Source organism: Poecilia reticulata, chromosome 3 (genome assembly GCF_904066995.2).
Source record: "Poecilia reticulata chromosome 3, P_reticulata-male-v2, whole genome shotgun sequence".
Taxonomy (NCBI): Eukaryota; Metazoa; Chordata; class Actinopteri; order Cyprinodontiformes; family Poeciliidae; genus Poecilia; species Poecilia reticulata.
Genome location: NC_088832.1, coordinates 9,216,009 through 9,239,262, shown reverse-complemented (window position 1 = coordinate 9,239,262; position 23,254 = coordinate 9,216,009). Strand labels below are relative to the sequence as shown.

Sequence of the window (23,254 nt, the reverse complement as noted above, 5' to 3'; positions counted from 1 at the left end):
ATAAGCCAATGCATTTCCAATCTGTCCAGTCTTTCTTATTGCTTTCTGGCAAGCTTACTGTGTCTCAAAATGAAGAAGGGAGTTGCAACTGAGAATGCATACAAAATGATATTATAGATTGTGCAGATTTTTCCAATATAGACCCGTGAATTTGTTGTCAAATATTGTAAGTTTAGCTATTATGATCCTAGCGTCGTTTTTTTCTTTGCATATTGTTAACACATACTCGCACTTTGGAAAGACTAGGAGATGCCAAAGTCATTTACACTTTCTAATTAATTACCTTCTGTTCATTGTCATATTTTAGTTCATAAAATATGATTAAAGAACTTTCACATCATTATTACTTTACAAACCCTTGAGGGAGCTCTTTCCCTCTTTTTATTAGCCAAATCTTGCGTTGATTTCGACTCAGGCATGTTCATTTGAGAATTATTCTGGTCCATCCTTCACAAACTCAAGCAATCAAATGGCAAATTCAAATGCGATTCCGGGTTTGAAGAAAATCAAGACCTAGGCATATTTTAGTTTGCTAAAGCAAACTTTTGCACACACCACAGTTAATTTAAATTATGTATGGCTTGTCATTGTTAGAAATTAGCCGCCCCCAGCTCTGACTGACTCCATGACTCTGCTGCTATATTTGGGTGCTCCAGTGTTCGTCACCCTTCTTTTCTGTCCTCAGCCGGCTGCTCATCAAAGGCTCTCCGTCCCTCAGGCTTGTATGCCAGAGGCTTGCCTTTTTCTGCCTACTTTTCTTCTGCAGACACTTGTACCTGAATGCTAGAGTCCATTAACAGCTTATTGACGGGATATGAGATGGCGTGTATCCATAAAGAATGGAAGACGGGAGCGAGAACTAAAGAAAATAGTACAGAAAAAAACTTGAAAATGGAGAAGTGGCAAGTTCTTTTTATGAGCCATCACCTGTATTTCCCTTTGAGTGGGGAAACTCGCACTTCACAATGGGTTTTTTTGGGAGCAAAAATGAAGGAGATTATCTTCTGTTCTTAATGTTGAGTTTTACTTTTCACACTGCAGAGGGCTCAATTATCCCACCCCTACTTTGCCTCATCATTGAGGAGGCATTTCTGCCTAGGACGTAGAAAATATTCAGTGTCTAATTTTTATCCACATCATACTAGCTAAGCACACACATTCTTAATGATCTCCAGATGCTGCTTCTCTCTCTCTCCCTTTCTAGTGTTGGCATTATCTGGACGTCCGCTTTGGACAACATAAAATCAAAAACCAGCTTTCCCTTTAGACCTATCCAGCCATTGGATATATCATAAGAATTATCAGTATGAAAGGACTCACAGTTCTTTTGAGCACACTCCTTTGAAGTGTAGCTGGTGCAAAATGCCCAGAATGACAGGGCGCTTCCTTGCAGTCCCGCTGCTCGACAGATGGGGGCAGTGTCGTAAAAGCATTTTTCGTTTTGCCCTTGCTCTTCTTTTGGTTTAACTCAAACATATGTTCATTGCAGTCTCAGTGTTTCGCCTTACATATCCGTTTGCTCTGCTTTGTCAATATTGCCTCTCTAATCTGCCCTCCAATGCTAATGTTTGATTTCCTTCATGTATAAAATGCTTATGTTTCCATCTCTGTTGCTTGCTCTGATGGAGAATGCACATATATATATGTGTACTCGCTGTAACACACAAATGGCTCCAGTAACTGTCCAAATGGAGCCACTCGGCAATTAAACGGCTCCAATTATTTTATTTATGAAGAAAGACTTGAAGGTAACGTCCTTTTTCTGGTTCAATGTTATTGAACTGATATTGAGGCTGAAGTGGGGTTGCGTCTGACGCTGGCAGATCTTCGTATTGAATTGCCAACTAAAAGATGAATGCTTGCAATGCTTACATATATTGAACATACCTGCTGAATAAATCAAAGAGCCGTCAAAGTAATTATATGCTTATACGCATTGCTAACTTAAACAGCAAGGCGAGCTTTCCTGTGCTGTGTTTGTTTTGGTGTGTCAAGGACAGTGCAAGGGCCCCAGCACCTGTGTACCTCTGTGTGTGCGTGTGTGTGTGTGTGTGTATGGGGCTGTTGCTCGTTGTGATTATGGAAGCTCCCTGCTCCAGAGCAGCTTTGTAACAGCATCTCCATTGTAGTGTCAGGATACCTCGTGTCCAATTCCTCAGACAGTGTGATGCTGTGGAGCTGTCAGCAGTAATACAAGTGTGGAATATCAATGTGCTCCCTGGCCTTTGGGTGTCTGTTTCTGCATGAAATTGGGTGTCTGTGTGAGTGTGTGCCACTGTGTCCAAAGTGGAATTTTGTTTGCATTTTCTTTATACCAGTGCAATTTCTGCTTTATAAATATAAATACCTAAAGATGTATTTTTTTCTTCTTTATTCATTATGACAGTGGTAAAGCGGAGACATGGTGTCCAGAAAGGACTTATTACTTTTTTTGGTATGCGCAGTTTTTTTTTTTTTTAAATAGAATAACCTTATTTAAGCCTAAATTTGTACATTTTATATATATATATATATATATATATATATATATATATATATATATATATATATACATTTTGCTCATTTACTCCACTGTTTATAATAAAAATACAAACTTTTAAATTGCAAAAATTTAAAAGATAAAATTATTATATTTTTTTAAATGAGCCAAATATGTTAATAATGCAGCTTTGTTTTAATTTAATTTGTGGGTTTTCCCCCAGAAAACTTCCCAAGCATGGTGGTATTCATCCAGTGGCCCACCGTGTCATTGAGTTAAAAAATGTTTAAAGTTGACAGAAAATTTGAAAATGTCACTAGATAGTTATGTGTTATTGGGATACATTATTAACAATACCTAAACACCCAACTATACAGTCTTAAAAAAGGCAAACATGAAAACTTCCCTAAAATCTCTTAGCCTGGTGGGGATGCAAGTTAAGCCTGGTGACCCGCCAGGCTTATAAAACACTGAGGGAAACCCAGACTTTTCGTCAGTATTTATTCACTCACCAAAGACCAAAGTGCACACAATGTTAAGTTAGATGTTTAAAACATGGGAGATATGATGGAACAATATGTCGTGTAATACAAACCGTTTTAAGAGACAAAATGGCAACATGTCGGAATAAAATCGGAGTATAAATTGCAGAACTAGAATCCTTACCACAGCCAATCATTTTGCCTCTTTGCTATTATGTGCCTTTGCAGTTTTGGTTGGGTATGAAACGTTGGCATCTACTTCAAGACATTTTGTACCAACCCATCATCAAGGAGCAGACATCAAGGAGAGGTTTCGTTCACACTTAAAAAAAAATCTGACTAAAAATATTTTTTTTCTGCAGTACATTGAAGGAACGTGGTTTTATGACTCCAGTGCGGAGACACTTCTGTAAATGGAGATCAAAATTATTAAACTGAAAAATAGGAAAGTAGCATAAAACAGAATTTAAAAAACAAATTTCTTTACATTGTAATCACATTTGTCACACTGGCTTGTTTTGTGTCGTATTTAGTGGAAGTGATTGGATCTGTTTAAAGCTAATTAAAAGCACCTTTTAAGACATTCACACTTTGGCTCTGGTGGGATGTACTTTTAATTACTTTCCTGCAAATAAATTATATTTTCTGGCTTCTTATTAAATATTACTGGTTTTGTTTCCTATGTCCCAGTATGTTATGCAGCTACAGCGGTGTCCTTAAACTAGCTTACTAAAAGAGGATGTAGCCATTATTAAACTTACTAATTGCACCTTTACACTGCATGTTATTAAATGTGAACTGTGCTTGCTGAGAGGCTTTTGAAATGTGTCTTGGTTCATGCAGTGGCGAAAGCTGTTTAGGTAATTCAAACATCTGTAATCCTTTGAGAATCCTTCTGTGTGTGTATGGTATGCAAGTATTTTACTGTACGCATTAGAACCACAGATTTCTATGTAGTTTGTACTTTCAGCCGCCCTCTCCAAGTCAATATTTTGTTCAACCATATTTTACCGCATTTAAAGATGAACATTTTGTTTACAAACAAACTGCACTATGAGGATGAATTTCTACGAATTAGAAAGGTGAGGGATACATTTCACCTTCCAAAAGGATCCTAAGCATACAGCTACAATGGGATGGTTTTGACCAAGACACATTTGTGTTTCAAATGGTCCAATCAAAGTTCAGACCCAAATGCTTTTGAGAATCAAAGACTAAATCCAAAAACATGCTCTTCATCTAATTTGATTGAGATTGAGCTATTTTGCAAAGAGCTGGCAAAATTTCAGTTTCCAGATCTGCAAAAAGTTTGGAAAAATGACGCAAAAGACAGGCTGCTGCAGTCCCAGCAAGGTGGCTCTTAAAAGTATTGATTTGAGGGAGCTGAACATCCACACCTGCCATAATTTTTAGACTGTACAAAAAAAAAATCTTTGTAATGTGCCAAAATGTAAAAATGTTAAATGGGCACTGTAGTAACTCCAAGTAAATTTAAAGGCCTTGACTTCAGAAACTACTTGCTCATCATAAACCACAGAACAACAGGGTTGGACTGATTGTCAACAGAGTTCAAAATCTCTAATAAAATTACAATTGAAACGTCGAACCACTTACAATCCTGCTTCCAGTAATCTGATGTGCGTACCTGTACTGTAAACATAAATGCACGAGGGAGCACGCATGTGTGCTTGCATGTCTGCATTTCCAAGGTTAATGCGAGGTCATTTACTGAGCAAATAGCCTTGTCCATTACCTTGCACGCAGTCTTTCTTTAATAGCTCAGATGCACATAAGTGCTGTCTTGCTTGAAACCCCGCTGTCTCTCAATCTTACAGTCAGCCTTCACACTCATCTCATGGAAAGAGAGCGGAATGGAAAAGTCCCATGTAGAGGCAAATCCGGCAGCAGCCAAGTCTCGCATATCTAAGGCTGTCAGGATGGCAAGAGCAGCTGATATTGACAAGGTGGTGGGTAGCCATGAAAGTACGAGTGGAGCTCAGTGTGAAGATCACTTGCAGCCTTATTCTAGCTGGGCCCGTGTCTGGCTGGCGAGCGGGGCCCATTGCCAACACTCGCAAAGGCTGTAATGAGTTTATTTCATGTCGGCTGTGAAAGTGCTCGTCTCCGTCTCGCAGGCACTCAGACAGAGTTGAGGCCCATAAACACAAAGTGCAGCGTGTAAATCCCCACCGCCTGACGTCTCTCAGCCTGCCCTCTATGGCTTCTGAGCATCTCTTTATTGGGGTGAGGGAAGGAGACGTAGGATCCTCACCTGCACCCCTGAGAAGACTCCACGGGCCTCCCCACAAGCCCCCCTCTAAAGACCACCTCTGTTGTAATCTTTAATCTCTCCGGCTCTTGCTTGTATCCTTGGAGAGAACATGTTTTTTTTTTGTTTTCTTTTCCTAGGTTACCAGAGCAGAGCTGATCGCTCAGCGTCTGTACACGACGTGCTTGTTGTAAACATTGGCAGATCAAAAACAGCACACTGTGATTTGCTTTGGATCGTGGTGTTTCACCTCTGATGAGCGCATTTTCCATGACGTCTATGATCTCTGCTTGTGCGTCTGTGCTGTCCAGTCTCTTGCCCTCCATGCAACGCAGTCTGCTGCTCCCTTATGTTCGCTTTAAGACGGCTTTAATGTTGACCTGCCATTTTAATTTAGTGATAGGATTTTGAGGAAAAGACACTATAGTTTATAGTTGTTGCCATTTTTATTTTTATGTAAAACGTGAAGCGACGTTATTTTCACCATGTGTACAACTAAAGCTGTTGTTGAAGTCAATTGGCTAAACACAATATTATGTTTTTATTTGATTATGCATCTGTAAAAAATATATATTTTTTATCTTATTCTAGTAACACAGAATTTTCTGTGTACCTTAGATAGAAAATACTCTCTTAAATATTGCCATAAAAATAATCTGCATTTGCATATTTTATCCCATTTGAATGAACAGCATTATTAAAGTCAACACCTAACGTAGAATAAATGAGGCCTGCGCTCCATAAAATGTCCCGGACTGTGTTAGAGAAATACTTTTTAGGGCCTCTTACCTTTTTTAAGGACAACCATTTCTTTATAGGTGAGGTGAGTTATTTAAATTAGGATGGAATAGCAGTAAAGTAAATATACCTTTCCATTATAAAGAGACAGACTTAAGTACATTTCTTAAAAAAAATCAGATTTGATTTTTCAATAGAGCAAAAACAAAACTAGTGATAATAGTAGACAGTAAAACATCCATTCTCTCCAATTATTGTTGTAAATTATCTTAATTTTGTTATCAAATTTGAATAATTCTGTCTTCCATCTGTCTTCTCACATCGGTCCAAGTGATTTTGCAGGAGAGTTTCCACCACTTTCACTCATTTTCTCACAGAAATAATGTTTTCCATCTTATTTTGGCTTTCCACTTGACTAAAACAAGGTGTGATTGCATTTCACCTCCCACCATATTTTAATTCTGTTTTATAAAGGTACTGAATAAACGGATACAAAGCCACGCTTGAGTTTGGGCACATGAAGATATTACATAAAGGTCAAAATGTACATACAAAACTGAGTTAAAGAGCTGTACTATACCAGTATAGAAAAATAAAGCAAATTCAATGAAACTTTCAAAGTTAATAATCAATTACCTAGGACCAGAAGACTTGTTTTCCATAATTTGCCTTTTTTTGTTTTTCGGCTTAAATCATTACTGATGGACAAAGATCAGGAAAACAAGTTGATACAGCATTAACCTTTAACATGAGATATGACTTTTCATGCAGCAAAAGACTCCAATTACACAGACAGATGGCTTTAAAAGCCACATATAAAACTGTGTCATCAGCATACATGCATAGTCTAACTGGATTATCTTTTTTATTCCAGTTTTTGGTTAAGAAAAATGGGTTGAATTTGCTGCTTTGCCAGTGCATGCCTGGTTATCTGCTAAAGATCCGTATGTAAAGGTGCATCATCCTCTCAGGCCCAGGTAGTCAAGACAGAGTCACCGGTTCGAGGAGCGGGGAGGAAAACACGGAGGAGAATGCAAGATGTTTGCCAAAAAAGACGAGTTTCTATCGCTCCCTCTCTCTGACATGGCTTTGGTCCTGGTTGAGGGATTAGACTGTGAGCTTCCATCACACTCTTTGCTGGCTTGTTTCCAGATATTATCTTTAAGTATGAGCTCAGCGCCAATCTTCTCTTTTCTATTTCCCTCTCCCACCCCTCCTTTTGTGTATGAAGTCAGTGGTGTGAGTCATCCCAGGCTGCTCGGGGAGTGATTTAATTGCTCTCTCCCCTCCTCCTTTCAACATGCATGCCTCGAAGAGGGCTGTCACTGACCCCTCTGCTCCTGTAAAAAAAAACAAAAAACAAAAAACACTTGCACAGCAAACGCTGGGCCACCCTGAAAACGCATTGGAAATACCAACTCGGCGTACCCAGGCGATGCCGAAACAATGCTGCTGCGTCTGCTTTGCTTTGCTTTGCTGCGATAACTTTTTGGTATTGTGCAACCCTGCTGAGTGAGTGTGAGCACAATATGGGGAGATAACCCCCACAGCAGCAGAGGAGCTTTTGTAATTGCAGTTTAGAAGTGGGGGGGAAGCCTTATGTCTCTTCTAATTTTTAAGTCAAGAGAACAGTTTTTTTTAAGTTGGCGCTTTGTTGGTATACACACTGTGATTTAAGCTAAAAATCAAGTCATTTTAGCCCCTTCAGAGAGAGATTTACCTTTTTATTTGTTTTCTTATTTAAACCTTTTGATTTTATGTTTCGATGGAAAGAAATCCTTTTCTCAGACTGAGAGGCTTCCCGTGAAATCGTAGCACCCATGCTGCGAGCTTCACACACTTCATTGTACCGACATCTGTGCGTTTTTTCCATTCTCCTCTCTGCACTTGTGAGGTGAGACATGAGGTGGCACTGTTCTCGCAGACGAACGGGTTGGTGTCAGTGGGGGTGTGATTCAGAGAAAGAGAGAGAGAGAGAGAGTTGCCTCCTAGTAGGGAATGGCAGAATGTGATTAAATATAGGGGTTTGCCTTGACTTGGCAATACCTCTTTATATGAAACCCTTTCAGATGAAAGAGCTGTTTGTTGTTAATGGGGGGAAGTAATTCTCACACCTCTCCTGCAGCTGAATCTCCTTCACGGCGACGTGGTCCACCACCGACATGGGCGCCGTGATAGACGGAGCTCAAAATGGGGTGAGGAGGCTAAAATGCCACCGTGATTACAACAATTAGAGAGGCTGAGCAGGAAGTAGAGCGCGTTGCTCCGAGGGGGCCCCCCCGAGTGGAATTTTTCTCCCCTGTGATGCTGATGAGTGTCTCCAAGTTGTATAGCAGCAGACAGGGATCAATGGAGAATGCTGACTCTTGAGAATACCATGAATGTACTCTAGTCTGCCTGAGATGGCTACTAATTCAGAATGATTATGCAGTGTGGACTTTGCTCTTGGCCCAGTCTAGACAAACGGTACACACAAGGGCGCTGCCGCACGTGTGCGGATGCAAGAAGTGAAAAACAAAAAATCAAGTCAGGAAGCACAAAGATCACACATTTAATGCTTTTGCTTCACTTATCTCCCTGCACCATCACCACTTTCCCAGATTTTTTTTTGTGCTAGATTTAACTAAAGATTAAACTAAAGCCAAACAGATGTTGCCTCCGTTGCTGAGTTTTACAGCACTGAGCCATCACCAGGAGGCAAAGCTTTCAGGAACGCGAGAAAAGTCCTGATGCTTACCTTCAGATCCCCTCGCTCCTTCCCTCTCACGCTCATTTCAGCTTACCCTCTTCATGCTACTCTGCCGTGCAACCAGACAGCGCATTTCTGAAAGAACCACAGCGTACATCTCCAAATGCTGCAATGACTTTGTGTTCAAAGGCTTCCAGATACGTGTAGGTGTCAGTCAGTCACATCTGAACAGTGCACATCAAATTAAAGCTGTGATCCAGTGAATACTGTATGTTTACCCTCTGCCTGGGCCACGTAGTATTTGCTAATGTTATTTATTTTATATTTTTGAATTCTAAAAGCTGCAGTATATTACTTTTATACTTTTTTTGTATATTTGTTAAAGCTGTCACTATGTCGTGACGGTATAATATGAGACAGATAATCTGTCTGATTGAGCTCTTCCACCTCCCTTCTGAGGTCTTAGAAACAACTTACTGTCCCAGGAAGATGCTGTAAGGAGCAAAGGCGACGAGGGGTATGAGTAATGTGTACACAAGCATGATTGTCAACACCAAGATTCTCCTTCTGGCTCTGATTGGTTGTTTCCAGTTGGCACCAGGAGAAAGCAGAGGAGATCAATTTCTTTTCACAGGTTATCTGTTTCACATCATACTATCACGACATAGTGACAGTTTCAACGAAAATGTAAGAAGATATGTTTTATAAAAGTTACATACTTCAGCTTTAAGTGTCAAAATGATATTAGGTATTAAGTGATGGTAAAGACATTTTAATGTAAAGAACTTGAAAATGAAAATGCGTTGATGATTTTGTACATGAAATGATTGTCTGTGTGATTGATTTTATTGATTAAATCTCATGTATGCCTCTCATCTTCTCTTGCAGCTAAGCTGGAACTGCAAGTCCCAGACCTCCCAGTGGTGGTGCTGCATGGAAAAGACGTCGCCCTCAACTGCTCCTTCAGCCACACGAGTCCCTTCAACCTGTCCGACGTAACTGTGTTCTGGCAGCTGACTGACACCAAGCGCAGCGTCCATGGGTTCTTCATGGGGCAGGACCAGCTGACGGAGCAGGCAGAGAGCTACGCCAACCGAACCAGCCTCTTCCCTTCCCAGCTGACCATGGGCAACGCTTCCCTCCTACTACGAAGGGTGGCGGTTGCTGACGAGGGCAGCTATACCTGCTTTGTCAGAGTGCAAGAGTACGACAGCGCTGCCTTGCTGCTTCAGGTCGCAGGTGAGTTGAGTTATGAGATCTGTGACAGATAGGGTTAGGGGGGCTGCATTTTTGGGAGCAGTGGGATCACAAATATACTGGTGATCAAAAGTAAGAACAGTTCTTGAGCACTTGACAATATAAGAGAAAGAATATAAAAGTGATAGGGCTGGAAAATAAATAAATTACAACATATATCGCTATAAATATGTGTTCAATGTAAATAGCTAATATATCTGATAGAATATTCAATAATTTCACTGAACTCCGATGCAAAACCGCACAGCATTCTGGGGAACGTAGGCAGAAGAAAGACTCAACCTCTCTATGCAAGGTTGGTGGCTCGCAACCCATCGAGTAACTTGAGCAACAGCAGTTTAAAGTTTTGCCACTGTGCTTCAAAACTGCTTAAAAATAAGAAAGAACGGCATGGAGTGAAAACTGGTTAAAACAGAAAATGTCAGGCCACCAATATTTCAGATGTTTAAATAAAAAAAAATGAATCAACATTTATTGACATCGACTGATATGAATCGCTTGTATTGTGATATGTTTTACAGCTGTTTTCAATCTATTTAAATAGGCCATCTGGGTTTGGTTCACCAACCTGGGGTTTTTGCCTCATGTCTTCTCCCCCTCTCTCTCACTGGCCAATTTCTGTCTGATTACTGGGAAGAAAGGCTACTAGAGCCTCACAAAGTCTTTGTTTCTAAACAGCATCTTCATTTTGCAGCAATGACTGTGGCATGGAGAACAATTACAACTAAAGTTCCTGATGGATACAACAGTCAACAATTAGTCGAAAGTGTACAGGTCCTTGCTTTGAATAAGCTCAGCACATCTCTAGTCTTGGTTGGCCATCTTATTATTTAAGTGTTTTCATTTCCAAGGGACTGCTTTGTCTGTTTCGCTGTGTGACAAACTGTTTTTCTCTGCCATGTAGATAAGAGACCCAATTCCTTTTGCACAAAACATTCTTGAAACAATAGCCCTTCCGTCTCCACCTTTCACTTGTTTCTTTAGACTTTGTGCTCAGTCTTTTTCACAAACAGAATATTACCTTTGCTACCCAAAAACCATTACTGTCAGAGCCAAAGTAAACTTTGGACCACTTCTCTTTTCAGCCGTAATTTTCAACCATGAATGCCAACATGCTTTCTGTTTGCCAAACTCCCCTCCAACAATGCAATGCATGATTTATTATTAATTTTATATAAATGCCAGGGAAGTCAGATGCACTACTGTTCTTTATTTTAATCAGTTTTCTTTTGTTGATTTTTAAATTTTTTTTGTTTTTACCTGGTGCCTCAGAGTATGTGCAACTTAACAAACAAATACGTTTTGCTCGTTTCTCATCTTTGGATACTTTGGAATATGACTACAAAGTGATCTTGACATTTAGGAAATTCTGTTAATTGTTAATTTTGATCTCCAGTGCAAGTGGTAGGCGTTCACAAAAACCTGCAATATGAACTGGTGTTGTAGCTCTGTGTAAAATACCCAAATAACTAATTAAATCTCTGGATGCAAGGATAACTCAGGTGATGAACTTTGCAAAAACCAATAAGGACGATTGTGTTTACAAAAAAACAAAACATATTTTTAATGAATTAAAATTAGAAACATATATTAAATTAAATTAATTTAGTTTTTTAATCAAATATCGGAAGCACCTCGAGATGTTTCCAGCCCATAAAACGCAGGCGCAGTTTCTGAGACGTGTTAACTAAACAAACAAAATAATAAATTTTTAAGAGATCACTGCTTATTGTGCCTTCTCAGACACATACACACTTATGGCGCAGTTGATTTAGGATAATTTCTTCCCACAAGATGTAAACAGGTAATAAACAGCTTCCTCTGGGCTGCCGAAGATTGTTTTTTTGTCAATACGCGTTGATTGTGGTCCTTGTCATGGTCAATATGTGCTGACTTTGATTATTAGCTGTTGTCACGGTCAATCAAGCATCACTAACATCTTCCGTGCTGTGAGACCACACTGCCCCTCTTCACAGCTGAGAGCCTTTTATTTATTTATAATGATATTGTGTGCCTTTCCTTCCTTCTCACATTTCTATATCTGTTGTGAGATTGCTTCAGATCCTCCCAGGAAGGATGCGTATTGGGAGGTGTTGATAGCTAACATTTTTTGATCTGTCAGTGTGTCCTGCAGTGACAAATTGGTTTGATTTTATGGTGCGCATTATTAGATGTTCTATTTTTGGGTCGCATTTGCGCTTAGTACTGCAAACTTTCTTCACGCTGTGCTGAAAGAAAATGAAAGCGGGCCTTGATGGAAATCTGTAAGTCAAATGCACAGCTGGAGTCGGTGCTCATTCTGTCTCGGTGTTGAGAACCCCACTTTTTAAAAAGCAGTAAAGACAAACTTATTTAATCTCAACTTCAGCTCCTTCAGCCTTTGCTTTGCTGTGCCACGATTGTCTCTTCCTTTCTTCCTTTTTTACTTGGGTTTTACCTTTCGGGGTTGTAAAAAGGTGTTTCTCTCTCCAAGTCTGACAAAGGATCTTTCACCTCCTTCCTTCTACCTTTTTGGTGCCATGGGCTGTGCAGTCTCTGATTCCAGATGAGCTATCCATTTAGTGTTCTCCCAGGGACTGCCAGCCCTCTTTTTTTTTGCTTCTGCTATGTGTCACCACCTCTAGAGAGCCAAATCCCTCTCAGGGAGTTGGCTCGGTTCTCCAGAGGGAGCATCTTTGGAGTAAAGCAGCATGGCATTACTGCTACATGTAGAAAATGTCTCTGTCTGTAGGATCTGATGTTCTCTGATACACTAAGCTCCTTAAATATAATTAGGAACTTAATTGGAATCATATCAGGCAATTTTGAGGGCGAAACTCACTGCAGACAACCTGAAAAGAAGAACACTGAGTCGGCGTTTCTGCTGTCCTTTTGTCTCAATGGACTGTTTCATAAAACCGATACATCACAGATGTGCAAAAAGAAACCCTTCTCTAAGCAGTTCTGTCCCACAAACATGAACTTTCACAGTTGAACCACAACCAAAGGAGTTGGGCGCAGCACTCAGCAGGGTCAACATTGTTGTCTTGCCCACACCTCTAGTAGAATTGTATGCATAATATTCTGTTTTTGGATACTTTGTGATGTGAATATGGCTGATAATCATTTTACAAATGTCATGCAAGTGTGGCACCCAGACACATAAAAACACGAGGAGGTGGCCGATTAAGAAGCACATCCAGTACATTTGCTAAAGAGAAGATGACCACACGGACATGGTACAACTAAAATGAAAGCGTGTCATACAACACAGGAGAAACTATTTTACATGTTTTTATCTAAAGGTGGAAGAAAACAAGCTGGGTGTTCCTTGCTAATATCAAAGAGAGGACCGTTAAGCAAGTGCTAGTGAAGTTTTTCCCTAATTCAGAAAAGGCTAAGCTAACTATTATATTCATTGCAGCTGTCATCTGTCGTTAGGACTATGGATTGTTCTTTGGATTCATCATCACAAGATCACTACAAGGATCTATGGTCACGGACTTTTGTCTAGCTAAGCGTTTTTATTTAGTTTGTTTGATTTATGATTTATAAAGGAAATCAGCACTGACACTAAGAATAATTTAGATGAAGATGCTGATGAAAAAATCTTGGGTCATATTGCATCAATAATTGATTTCTAAGCACTAGAGCAACAACTCTTTAGGTAGTTGTCACCAGTACCAATAGAGCTGTCTATTTCAAAGTTCAGTCACCTACTGTCTAGGTTCACTTAACTAATGAGAAATTCAGTGTCTGCTTATGGCAAGAAACGATGCTCATGACACTCCTCTGGAGTTCTGATATATTTTTACCTCAGATAAACCTGTCACCAGATCTACTTACCATTAGCCGCTAACTGTTAGCTATTCTTTGTGCTCTCCTCCTGCAGCTCCTTACACCAAGCCTGAGGTCACATTGGAGCCTGAATTCAACCTGCGGCCTGGGGACGAGGTGGCCCTGACCTGTGTGGCCTATGGCGGGTATCCCAAGGCCGATGTCATATGGCAGGACGGGAGTGGACGCAACCTGACGGACAACATCACAACTTCAGTGGTGGCTAATGAACAAGGGCTGTTCACCATGACCAGTGTGCTGACCGTCGTGCTGGAGCCCAACAGCTCCTTCAGCTGCAGACTGATCAACCCGCTGCTTAGTGAAGAACGCTCCATCTTTGTCACAGTCACAGGTGGGTAAGGGTTTTCTCAGTTACTCTGTGCTGGCTGGTGTGCGTGTTTGAATTTCATCACTGCAGAATTTACAGACCAGTCTTGTTTCCAGTGGAGCATTTCCAGAGTTTCTCATTAAAATGTTGTATACTTTTGTGAACCAGTCTGTCTGCCGAGTTTTCCTGCCGTGGAGTTTTAACACTGTGGAGTGTTTTTTTTAAGCTGCAATGAAACCACTGGGAAATAAAGAACATTTTTCTCGCACTCCAGAAAGCTTTACCTGTCAGTTCTTTTGCATGGTTAAGTTAGATCAGTGGGGGATATTTTCTCTAAGCGTAGTCAAGTTGCTGTTTATCAGAAACTTCAAAAGACTTGGCAGTATAATGAACTCATGCAAAAAGGAAGTGACTGGTTCTCTAGATGTTCTCTACAGGAAGTACCTTGTCAACCGTAGACTGGTTTCACATGTTTACCTTTCTCAAATCACTTACACTCTACTTGTGACAGCAGCGCCGTGATGATTTTAATGGTCTTTTCAGCCTCACCTCAAGGCACCACCCAGCCGTGTCTCCCTGGCCCTGCTGGTGTATTCTCTGTGTTAAATGTGACGAGAATGCCATGTAAGGGTGGGCTAGGGCTGGGTCTCTAATGGGAGCAGCACTGTGTGAAATGGCTCATAAATAAGAAGAGGTGGCCCAAGCTGGCTCTCTGGACTGTAGCTGGTGCTGGTGCTCGGCCTGTTGAGACGGAGGTCGAGGCAGAGGTCAGGGAGTGCTGCTCCACTGGGCTGGGAAATGACTGTGCTGTCTGGAAACAGGACGGCCGATTGGCAGGACTGGACGGCTGAGTGAAGGTGGCCTTTCTAACAGTTTGCTTGCCCTCAAAACAGGACAGATAACCAGTCAGAAGGACCAATGGGGAGGTGGGGGAGTATTGAGCACACAATGACAATACAAATATAACTGGAGAAGCTGTCTTGGTAGTGTGTTGCTGTGACTACCTTTGGTTTCTCCATTTTATGAGATTGATGCTCTTCTGTAGGTTTGGTTGTAGTCTATTGTTTAGTACCTCTGCCGTGCCTCTCATTCATTTAGATGGCTCTTTTGTAAAATGATTGAGTAAGCCACGTAAATAACTTAGTAACTGGACTCTATTTAAAAATTTTAATCAACTGAATTGCAGGGTGTGTAATTCATTAATCTCAGTTAATTGCATTTTATTCAAAAACTATATATTGACTAAGCAACATTTCCAATTGAAAGGCCAGGTAAATTGTTGCATAAATTGACAGATATTTATTGTTTCTAATCTGTTATTTAGGTTATTCAACCATCAGAAAGATGCAAAGTGCTATTATACCCATTCCTATTATACCACTGATCATTCATGAAATTTATTTTAAAAATACTTCTTAAGAAATATGAAGTATGGTCTGTGCTTGCTGGATAATGTTTGGCATTGAGATGGTATTTCAGGCTAGAATCACTTCAGTGATAGGCCAACTCCTTTTAGCACAACTTGCACACGACAGTCTTTTCCTGCATCCAAACAGGTTGCTTTTTTCTATAAAGCTAAAATAAACCAAAAGAAGCAGATTTGTTGTCCATCGTTGTTGTTTGTGGATGTCGTCAGTGCATCAGATTTACAGGTCTTCCAGAAACACACAAATACAAAGGTTCTGGCCAGAACAGAAATGTGAGTAATTGCATTTAAATTTTTATCTATCTAATTAATTAATTGAAATGAACCCATTAAAGTCCCTGCCATAACATAAATGATTTAGGTAACTTTGCATTTGTGCTGGTTTTCATTGCATGATTAGCACAGAGATTGTAAGCATGTCAAGCTAAACATTTCGCCTGTCCAGGTTTGGTTCCTTGGCATGGATGTAGAAGACACCAGTGGTGAGCAGAGATACGATTCAGGGTCTTAAAATGCAACAAACAATCATGGCATAAGCATAAAAGAGTCTAAAATGGTCAGCAGGAACGTTGCTCATTTATTTTTTGGAACGACAGCCAAGGGACACGCTGGAGTGGCATCAAAGAACACAGATACTCATTCAAATATATTACTGCTGCTGCTCATAGCAAATTAATGTCATTACCTTTAGCCTGAGTGTCACGGACCTCTTATTCCTGTGACTGATTTATTCTTGACATAAAAAAAAATTAAACATCACAAATCATATCCTAAGAGTTTTGGGCTTTACTCTTTGGATTCAGAAGCAGTAGGTGTTAATATTTTATGTAGTTGTAATTTGACAGGCACCGATTCTTTCAATCTGACAGACTGATTCCAATTTTGACTGGTTCAGATTTTTTTTAATCCAAGGAATACAAGAGGAATATGCTGCATGATCCTTAATAGAGTCTGTATTGTTGAATCCATCCCAAAAAAGGATTTCAATTTTATCCCTATTCATGTTAGTAGATATGTCCATATTATCTGAGAGTTACTGAGCTTCAAACCAGTGCATAAAAATATTGTGCATGCTGTCGACTGTTGTGTTCATAGAAATCTGTCCACAAAATGGTGCAAAGTCTTAGTTTGATGCATTTTTATAGGGAAAAAACTGATTGCAGTGTGTCTGATCACTAATCAGAGCTGATTGCAGGAAGATTTGCTGAGCCTAATCTCTAGCTGATTGACTGGTGCATTATTAGCTGTTGTGTCTATTTGCAGCTTAATTTCAGTGTGGTAACACAAAATTTCAAGAAACAATTCAGCAAAAGTCTCATTCACAAAATAAAAGATATTAAGCCACTGAGTGAAAGAAGCGTTTGATCCCCAAACTAAACATGTTTTAGAACTGGGCAGATGACTCTTTTTTTTTCAAGCATAAGATATTTCTTACAGATAGGTAGACGTTTTACACACCTTAGGATGAATTTTGATCAGTTAATCTTTTCAGAAACTTTAAGCGTATTGTTGCTTATTGACATGACTCATTCTTTAGCCACTGCTTTGTTACCCTGTCTTACAACGTTCTCGTAAGACTGAAAGGATGAAATCATAACACATCTTTAGTCTTTCATACGAGGGAAGAGTTTTTTAAAACAGTGTGTTGAGTTCACTCTGTCTCCTTTAGGAATGGTGATATGAACTTAAGTGTTCATCATGATATTTTGTTATCTATTGCAAAAATGAGAAATTGGATGGTAAAAAGTAGTAGATTGTATAATAGATTATATGTCTATGACCAACTTACAGATGATTATAGAGACTACTTCAGGACACCACAAACATAAAAAAACACAAAATTTTATAGCTGTTAATAGTTATTGCCACTCTCATGGAACCTACATAAAATAAATGAATTCATAAAAAGTAATAATCTCAAAGATACATTTAGTTTTTTGGAGGTTTCTATACATCATAGTTACCCCGATAATTCAAGATTCTCATGATGATAAAAAATAATTCACTGTAATAATAATTTTACACCCTTCGTTGCCACCACTTCTGTTTGGTTGCCAGGAAGATGCTGTCTGAGTCAAACTCATTATTTCTCCTCCTACAAATGGAGCAGCTCAGTATTGATATCATTCAGCCACATCACATTCCCTCAAGCCTTTGCTGAATCATTGAAACGTTGTTTTGCAAAGTTTTAGACAGACATGCATATGTTCTGTACCCGAAGGATGCGAGGTGACGATACATTACAGCGCAGTGTCTTACCAGCTGTGTTTTGGTGATTGCCTTCATGGTAATTACGAAGCTCCTCCAGTGTGGTTACGGATCGAAAAATCTCGCTTGGATTTCCAGGTTTTAATAAGCGACAGCTTTCAAGCCTTTGGCGGATCTACTATCTTGTCCCCGACATCCTTGGCCCATTGTGCTGGAGAGGTTGGAGTGGAAGAAATTGATCCAGTCAAGAGGTGTACTTTAGTCACAGAAAGAGTTGTGATCAGGCGTATCTGTAATTGATTTGAATTATCGATCTTTGCGCTACATGACGACATTCTGTCTTGTCGGTAGGGGGTCAAATACTTGTTTCACTTTCATTCATATCACTTTAAGGAACGGCTTTCTTCTGGTTTCTTTGCTGATGCTCTCTCTCTTGCCATTAAAATAAAACTATTAGGAAACGTTGAAACTTTCCCTATGAATGAGAGCAAATTGACAAAATGAAAAATAAACAAAAAAAAAGACACCAAGGCGTTTTCCATCTCAAGTAATCAGTTCTTAGAAAACTGACAGGCCTATTTGTACACGAAATGATAAAGAAAATCAGACTAAATCAACAGACCCCGCTAAAGAAAAAAACCGAGAGCAGAGCGAAAGTCTGGAGAAAACTGAAGCTGCTTAAGTGCTATGCAGCAAAGATTTTTTAAAGGGACGGCGAAGGAAACAACTCCACAAGTAAACCTAGGGAAAACCTGTAATTAAAGCGTCGGTGACTGTGGTTTTCTGCAACTGGGTGCACATGAATAAGAGTCATTTCTCAGCTGGAGTGCTACAGCGCAGCTTGATGATGGCCCAAGCTGTTTGTAAATACACAGAAGATTTATAGTATAGCGCGTGGCAAGATACAAGGGGGGCTTGTTTGAAATAAACCCACGTTTGCGTTTGTTTACAACAGCTGGTGTGTGTGTCAGGCTGGATTCTGTTTTTGTTTTGGTTTTCTTTGTTTTGGGAGGCTTTGCACCTCCTCTTTCCCCCACCAGATGCCGCCTGTGAGCAGAGCCCCTGGAGCAGACAGTGGGGACCTGGGAACACACCTGCGATGCATTAGGAGGCTGATCCTGTGGCTACTTAACAGCGGCGAGCTGACACTTCGGCGCCTGAGTGTTTGTGTTACATGGTAACATAACGTTCCAGTGAGAGGCCCTCGAGTTAATTCCTGAAGTGATTTAACTTATGTTTGTTCTTTTGTCAGGTTTATTTCCTGAGGTTTTCCAGTGATTCTCTGAGTGGAGTTTTAACTACGCCTGCAAGTTCTCCGTGTACATCTCCACGACGCCCTTGGTGTTACTAAGAGGTGCCAGCCCCGAGCACTCCCCTCCTGGTCCTTCGTCCTCCTTGGATTCCCCAGTATCGCACAGTTCATACCGGATGGTACTGTGACTCCACGGTACGCTCACCTCTGGACTACTGTCGACCGTCAGCTCGCCCTCCACACAGCCTCCTACCTGTCCATCCTCCCGCGGTCCCCAGGATCTCCCGTCCACCTCCAGGTCGAGGTCTGCTCCTACGAGTCATTCCCCCCGCTCTAAGTAAGCCTCCGCCATTTCCCACAGCACCTCGTCTGATCTCGCCTTACCTCTCCCTCTCACCAACAGTGGCTGATCTGGTGGTTCCCTTCCCGAGTCCTGTTCTACACTCACTCCATTTCCCCTTCCCCTGTACAATAAACCACATTATTGTTTGTAACGCGTGTCTCCTGATTGTGTTCTTTCATGTGGGTTCGACAGCTGGAACTAAACATGACAGAACACTCAGGCCAACAGTTAACCCCAGTAGACGCGATCAGGAGAGCGTTGTCAGAACAACAAGAGCTAATACAATCGCATCATACCGCCCTGCGTGAACTGAGTTCCCAACAAGCTGAAACTAATCGCCGCTTAACCGACCTGTCAAATTTTCTCCAAACACCGGCTCAACAGGGACCTAATGTGCCGTCCCCGTCTCCGGAGGTTCAGAGCTCTACCACCTCCTTCGCGTTAGAGAAGGAGATGAATGGAAAACCGCCTTTAAGACGCCCATGGGGCACTTTGAGTATTTGGTCATGCCTTTTGGCCTCTCGAACGCACCTGCCTTTTTCCAAGCTCTGGTAAACGATGTTCTAAGAGATTTTATAAACAATTTCGTTTTTGTCTACTTGGATGACATTTTGATTTATTCCAGCACCCTAAGAGAACACAAGTTACACGTCCGTCAGGTCCTCCAGCGTCTTCTGGAGAACCGACTCTACGTCAAGGCAGAGAAATGCGAGTTCCATCAGCCGTCCGTTACCTTCCTCGGGTATGTCCTCGAGGGCGGACAGGTAAGGCCGTCGGAGGACAAAATAAAAGCTGTGTTGGAGTGGCCCAGACCGGAGACTCGGAAGCAGTTACAGCGGTTCTTAGGGTTTGCCAATTTCTACCGCCGTTTTATACGTAACTACAGTCAGACGGCTGCCCCTCTAACAGCACTAACCTCATCCAAGATAACATTTTCTTGGACGCCTGAAGCCGAAGAGGCCTTTACTCTGTTGAAATCGCGGTTTGCAAGTGCACCTATCCTCATCCAGCCTGATCCCACCAGACAATTTATACTAGAAGTCGACGCTTCTGACTCCGGAGTGGGGGCCGTCCTGTCCCAGGTCTCTCCCAGGGATGATAAGTCTCATCCATGTGCCTTCTTCTCTCGCAGATTGTCACCCGCAGAACGCAATTATGACGTGGGAGATCGAGAGCTGCTAGCTATAAAGCTAGCTCTGGAGGAATGGCGCCACTGGCTGGAGGGAGCAGAACATCCCGTTGTGGTTTGGACCGACCACAAAAACCTCGCTTATCTCCAGTCTGCCAAACAAAACAACCCTCGACAGTCCCGCTGGTCAGTGTTTTTCTCCCGGTTTAATCTCTCCATCTCCTACCGCCCAGGTTCTAAGAATGTCAAGCCAGACGCCCTCTCCCGACTTTACACTCCTGACGACTCTGAGGAGGAACCAGCACCTCTACTACCCCCTAGCTGCACGGTTGGAGTCATCACTTGGGAGATTGAGGATGTCATTCGTCAAGCCCAACGCCACGAGCCACCCCCGGAGTCCTGTCCCCCCGGCAGAATATATGTCCCCACATCCGTTAGAGCCCGCTTTCTGCAATGGATCCATGCGTCCAGATTTTCTGGACACCCAGGGGTAAGCCGCACTATTGGGTTGGTCAACCGAAGATTTTGGTGGGGGTCCGTTCATAAGGACGTCAAAGAGTTTGTTCTAGCCTGTCCCACCTGTGCCCGAAATAAATCTTCCCATCAACCACCCTCTGGCTTACTGCAACCCCTGCCTATCCCTAGACGACCATGGTCACACGTCGCTATCGACTTTGTCACAGGACTACCTCCCTCGAAAGGTATGACCACCATTTTCACCATCATAGACCGTTTTTCTAAAGCCTGCCACCTCATCCCTCTCCGCAAGCTACCCACCTCCACTCAAACAGCCCTCTTACTTTTCAAGCATGTGTTTAAGCTGCACGGCGTGCCCCAGGAGATCCTTTCGGACCGGGGTCCCCAATTCATCTCTCAGGTTTGGAAACAGTTCTGTGCCGTCCTAGGGACAAAACCTGTTCTTTCCTCTGGTTATCATCCTCAGACCAACGGACAAACGGAGAGGATGAACCAAGAGATGGAGGCTACCCTTCGTTGCATTTCTTCTGCCAACCCCGAAGATTGGGCCCAGTACCTCCCTTGGGTGGAGTATGCCCACAACAGCCATGTGTCCGCGGCTACTGGTTTATCCCCGTTCGAGGTTTCCCTGGGTTACCAACCGCCACTGCTAGCCGCGGACGAGGACAAGGCTTCGGTAACTTCTGTTCAACACCACATTCGCCGTTGCAATAAGATCTGGAAAGACACTGTCACCGCACTTAACAATACAGCAGCACAGAATAAGCGCCTGGCCGACCGCAGGAGGACCCCTGCACCTGCTTATGCTGTGGGCCAGAAAGTATGGCTGTCCACCAGGGACATACCCCTTAAGTCCCTCTCCAGGAAACTCTCTCCCAGGTTTATCGGCCCATTTGAGATCCTTACAGTCATCAGTCCCACCGCTGTCCGTCTCCGTCTACCCGCTTCCCTGCGCATCCATCCCACCTTCCATGTCTCTCAGATCAAGCCTGTCCAATCCAGTCCCTTGTGCCCTCCTACCGAACCCCCTCCTCCCGCCCGTGTCATTGATGGCCACCCGGCATACACTGTACGCCGGATTATTGACTCCCGTCGGCGAGGTCGTGGATTTCAGTACCTCGTCGACTGGGAGGGTTACGGTCCGGAGGAACGTTCTTGGGTCCCCCGTTCCTTTATCCTTGACCCCTCCATTATTAGGGATTATGTCGCCTCTCAGCCATCCACCTCCTCTCGGCCGCCAGGTGGCGTCCGTTGAGGGGGGGGTACTGTCAGGCTGGATTCTGTTTTTGTTTTGGTTTTCTTTGTTTTGGGAGGCTTTGCACCTCCTCTTTCCCCCACCAGATGCCGCCTGTGAGCAGAGCCCCTGGAGCAGACAGTGGGGACCTGGGAACACACCTGCGATGCATTAGGAGGCTGATCCTGTGGCTACTTAACAGCGGCGAGCTGACACTTCGGCGCCTGAGTGTTTGTGTTACATGGTAACATAACGTTCCAGTGAGAGGCCCTCGAGTTAATTCCTGAAGTGATTTAACTTATGTTTGTTCTTTTGTCAGGTTTATTTCCTGAGGTTTTCCAGTGATTCTCTGAGTGGAGTTTTAACTACGCCTGCAAGTTCTCCGTGTACATCTCCACGACGCCCTTGGTGTTACTAAGAGGTGCCAGCCCCGAGCACTCCCCTCCTGGTCCTTCGTCCTCCTTGGATTCCCCAGTATCGCACAGTTCATACCGGATGGTACTGTGACTCCACGGTACGCTCACCTCTGGACTACTGTCGACCGTCAGCTCGCCCTCCACACAGCCTCCTACCTGTCCATCCTCCCGCGGTCCCCAGGATCTCCCGTCCACCTCCAGGTCGAGGTCTGCTCCTACGAGTCATTCCCCCCGCTCTAAGTAAGCCTCCGCCATTTCCCACAGCACCTCGTCTGATCTCGCCTTACCTCTCCCTCTCACCAACAGTGGCTGATCTGGTGGTTCCCTTCCCGAGTCCTGTTCTACACTCACTCCATTTCCCCTTCCCCTGTACAATAAACCACATTATTGTTTGTAACGCGTGTCTCCTGATTGTGTTCTTTCATGTGGGTTCGACAGCTGGAACTAAACATGACAGTGTGCTTAACAGTTTCTGTAATTAATTTTGACCGAGCAAAACTCTTCTGCTGGAATTGCTTGGTTGGTAAAAACAAATTTGTCTGCGGTATGCACTATAAAATGAGCACACAAACACACTTTCCCAGCCTCTCCGGCAGCGGTGAATCCAAATATGTGCGTTGATGAAATCTGCTTAACATTCTGAAGGGTCCATGAAAGAAGGAGGAAAAACTGAGAGAAACTGGAGAGTTGCAGAAAGAGAGAAAAAAAGGG

At 42.4% G+C, this 23,254-nt stretch overlaps 1 protein-coding gene and 2 long non-coding RNA genes across 5 annotated transcripts in view; all 3 read left to right on the top strand.

The window, feature by feature from the left end:
- The window catches only part of cd276 (CD276 molecule), a 90,575-nt gene that overhangs the window by 12,450 nt on the left and 54,871 nt on the right, over window positions 1-23,254 (top strand). For all 3 annotated transcript variants that reach the window (XR_533281.2, XM_008404749.2, XM_081605014.1), the window contains exons 3-4: window positions 9,546-9,896; window positions 13,786-14,082. Coding sequence is in view for 2 of the 3 variants with exons in the window: in XM_008404749.2 (XP_008402971.1) it covers window positions 9,546-9,896; window positions 13,786-14,082 (648 nt within the window). In the remaining variant the exon portion in view is untranslated. The remainder of the gene's footprint in view (window positions 1-9,545; window positions 9,897-13,785; window positions 14,083-23,254) is intronic.
- On the top strand, window positions 18,670-19,685 carry LOC145551074 (uncharacterized). Its single transcript, XR_014086856.1, has 3 exons — window positions 18,670-18,869; window positions 18,945-19,281; window positions 19,348-19,685. It is a non-coding gene; the product is annotated as an uncharacterized LOC145551074 (long non-coding RNA).
- Window positions 21,273-22,973, top strand: LOC145551075 (uncharacterized). Its single transcript, XR_014086857.1, has 3 exons — window positions 21,273-22,371; window positions 22,447-22,783; window positions 22,850-22,973. It is a non-coding gene; the product is annotated as an uncharacterized LOC145551075 (long non-coding RNA).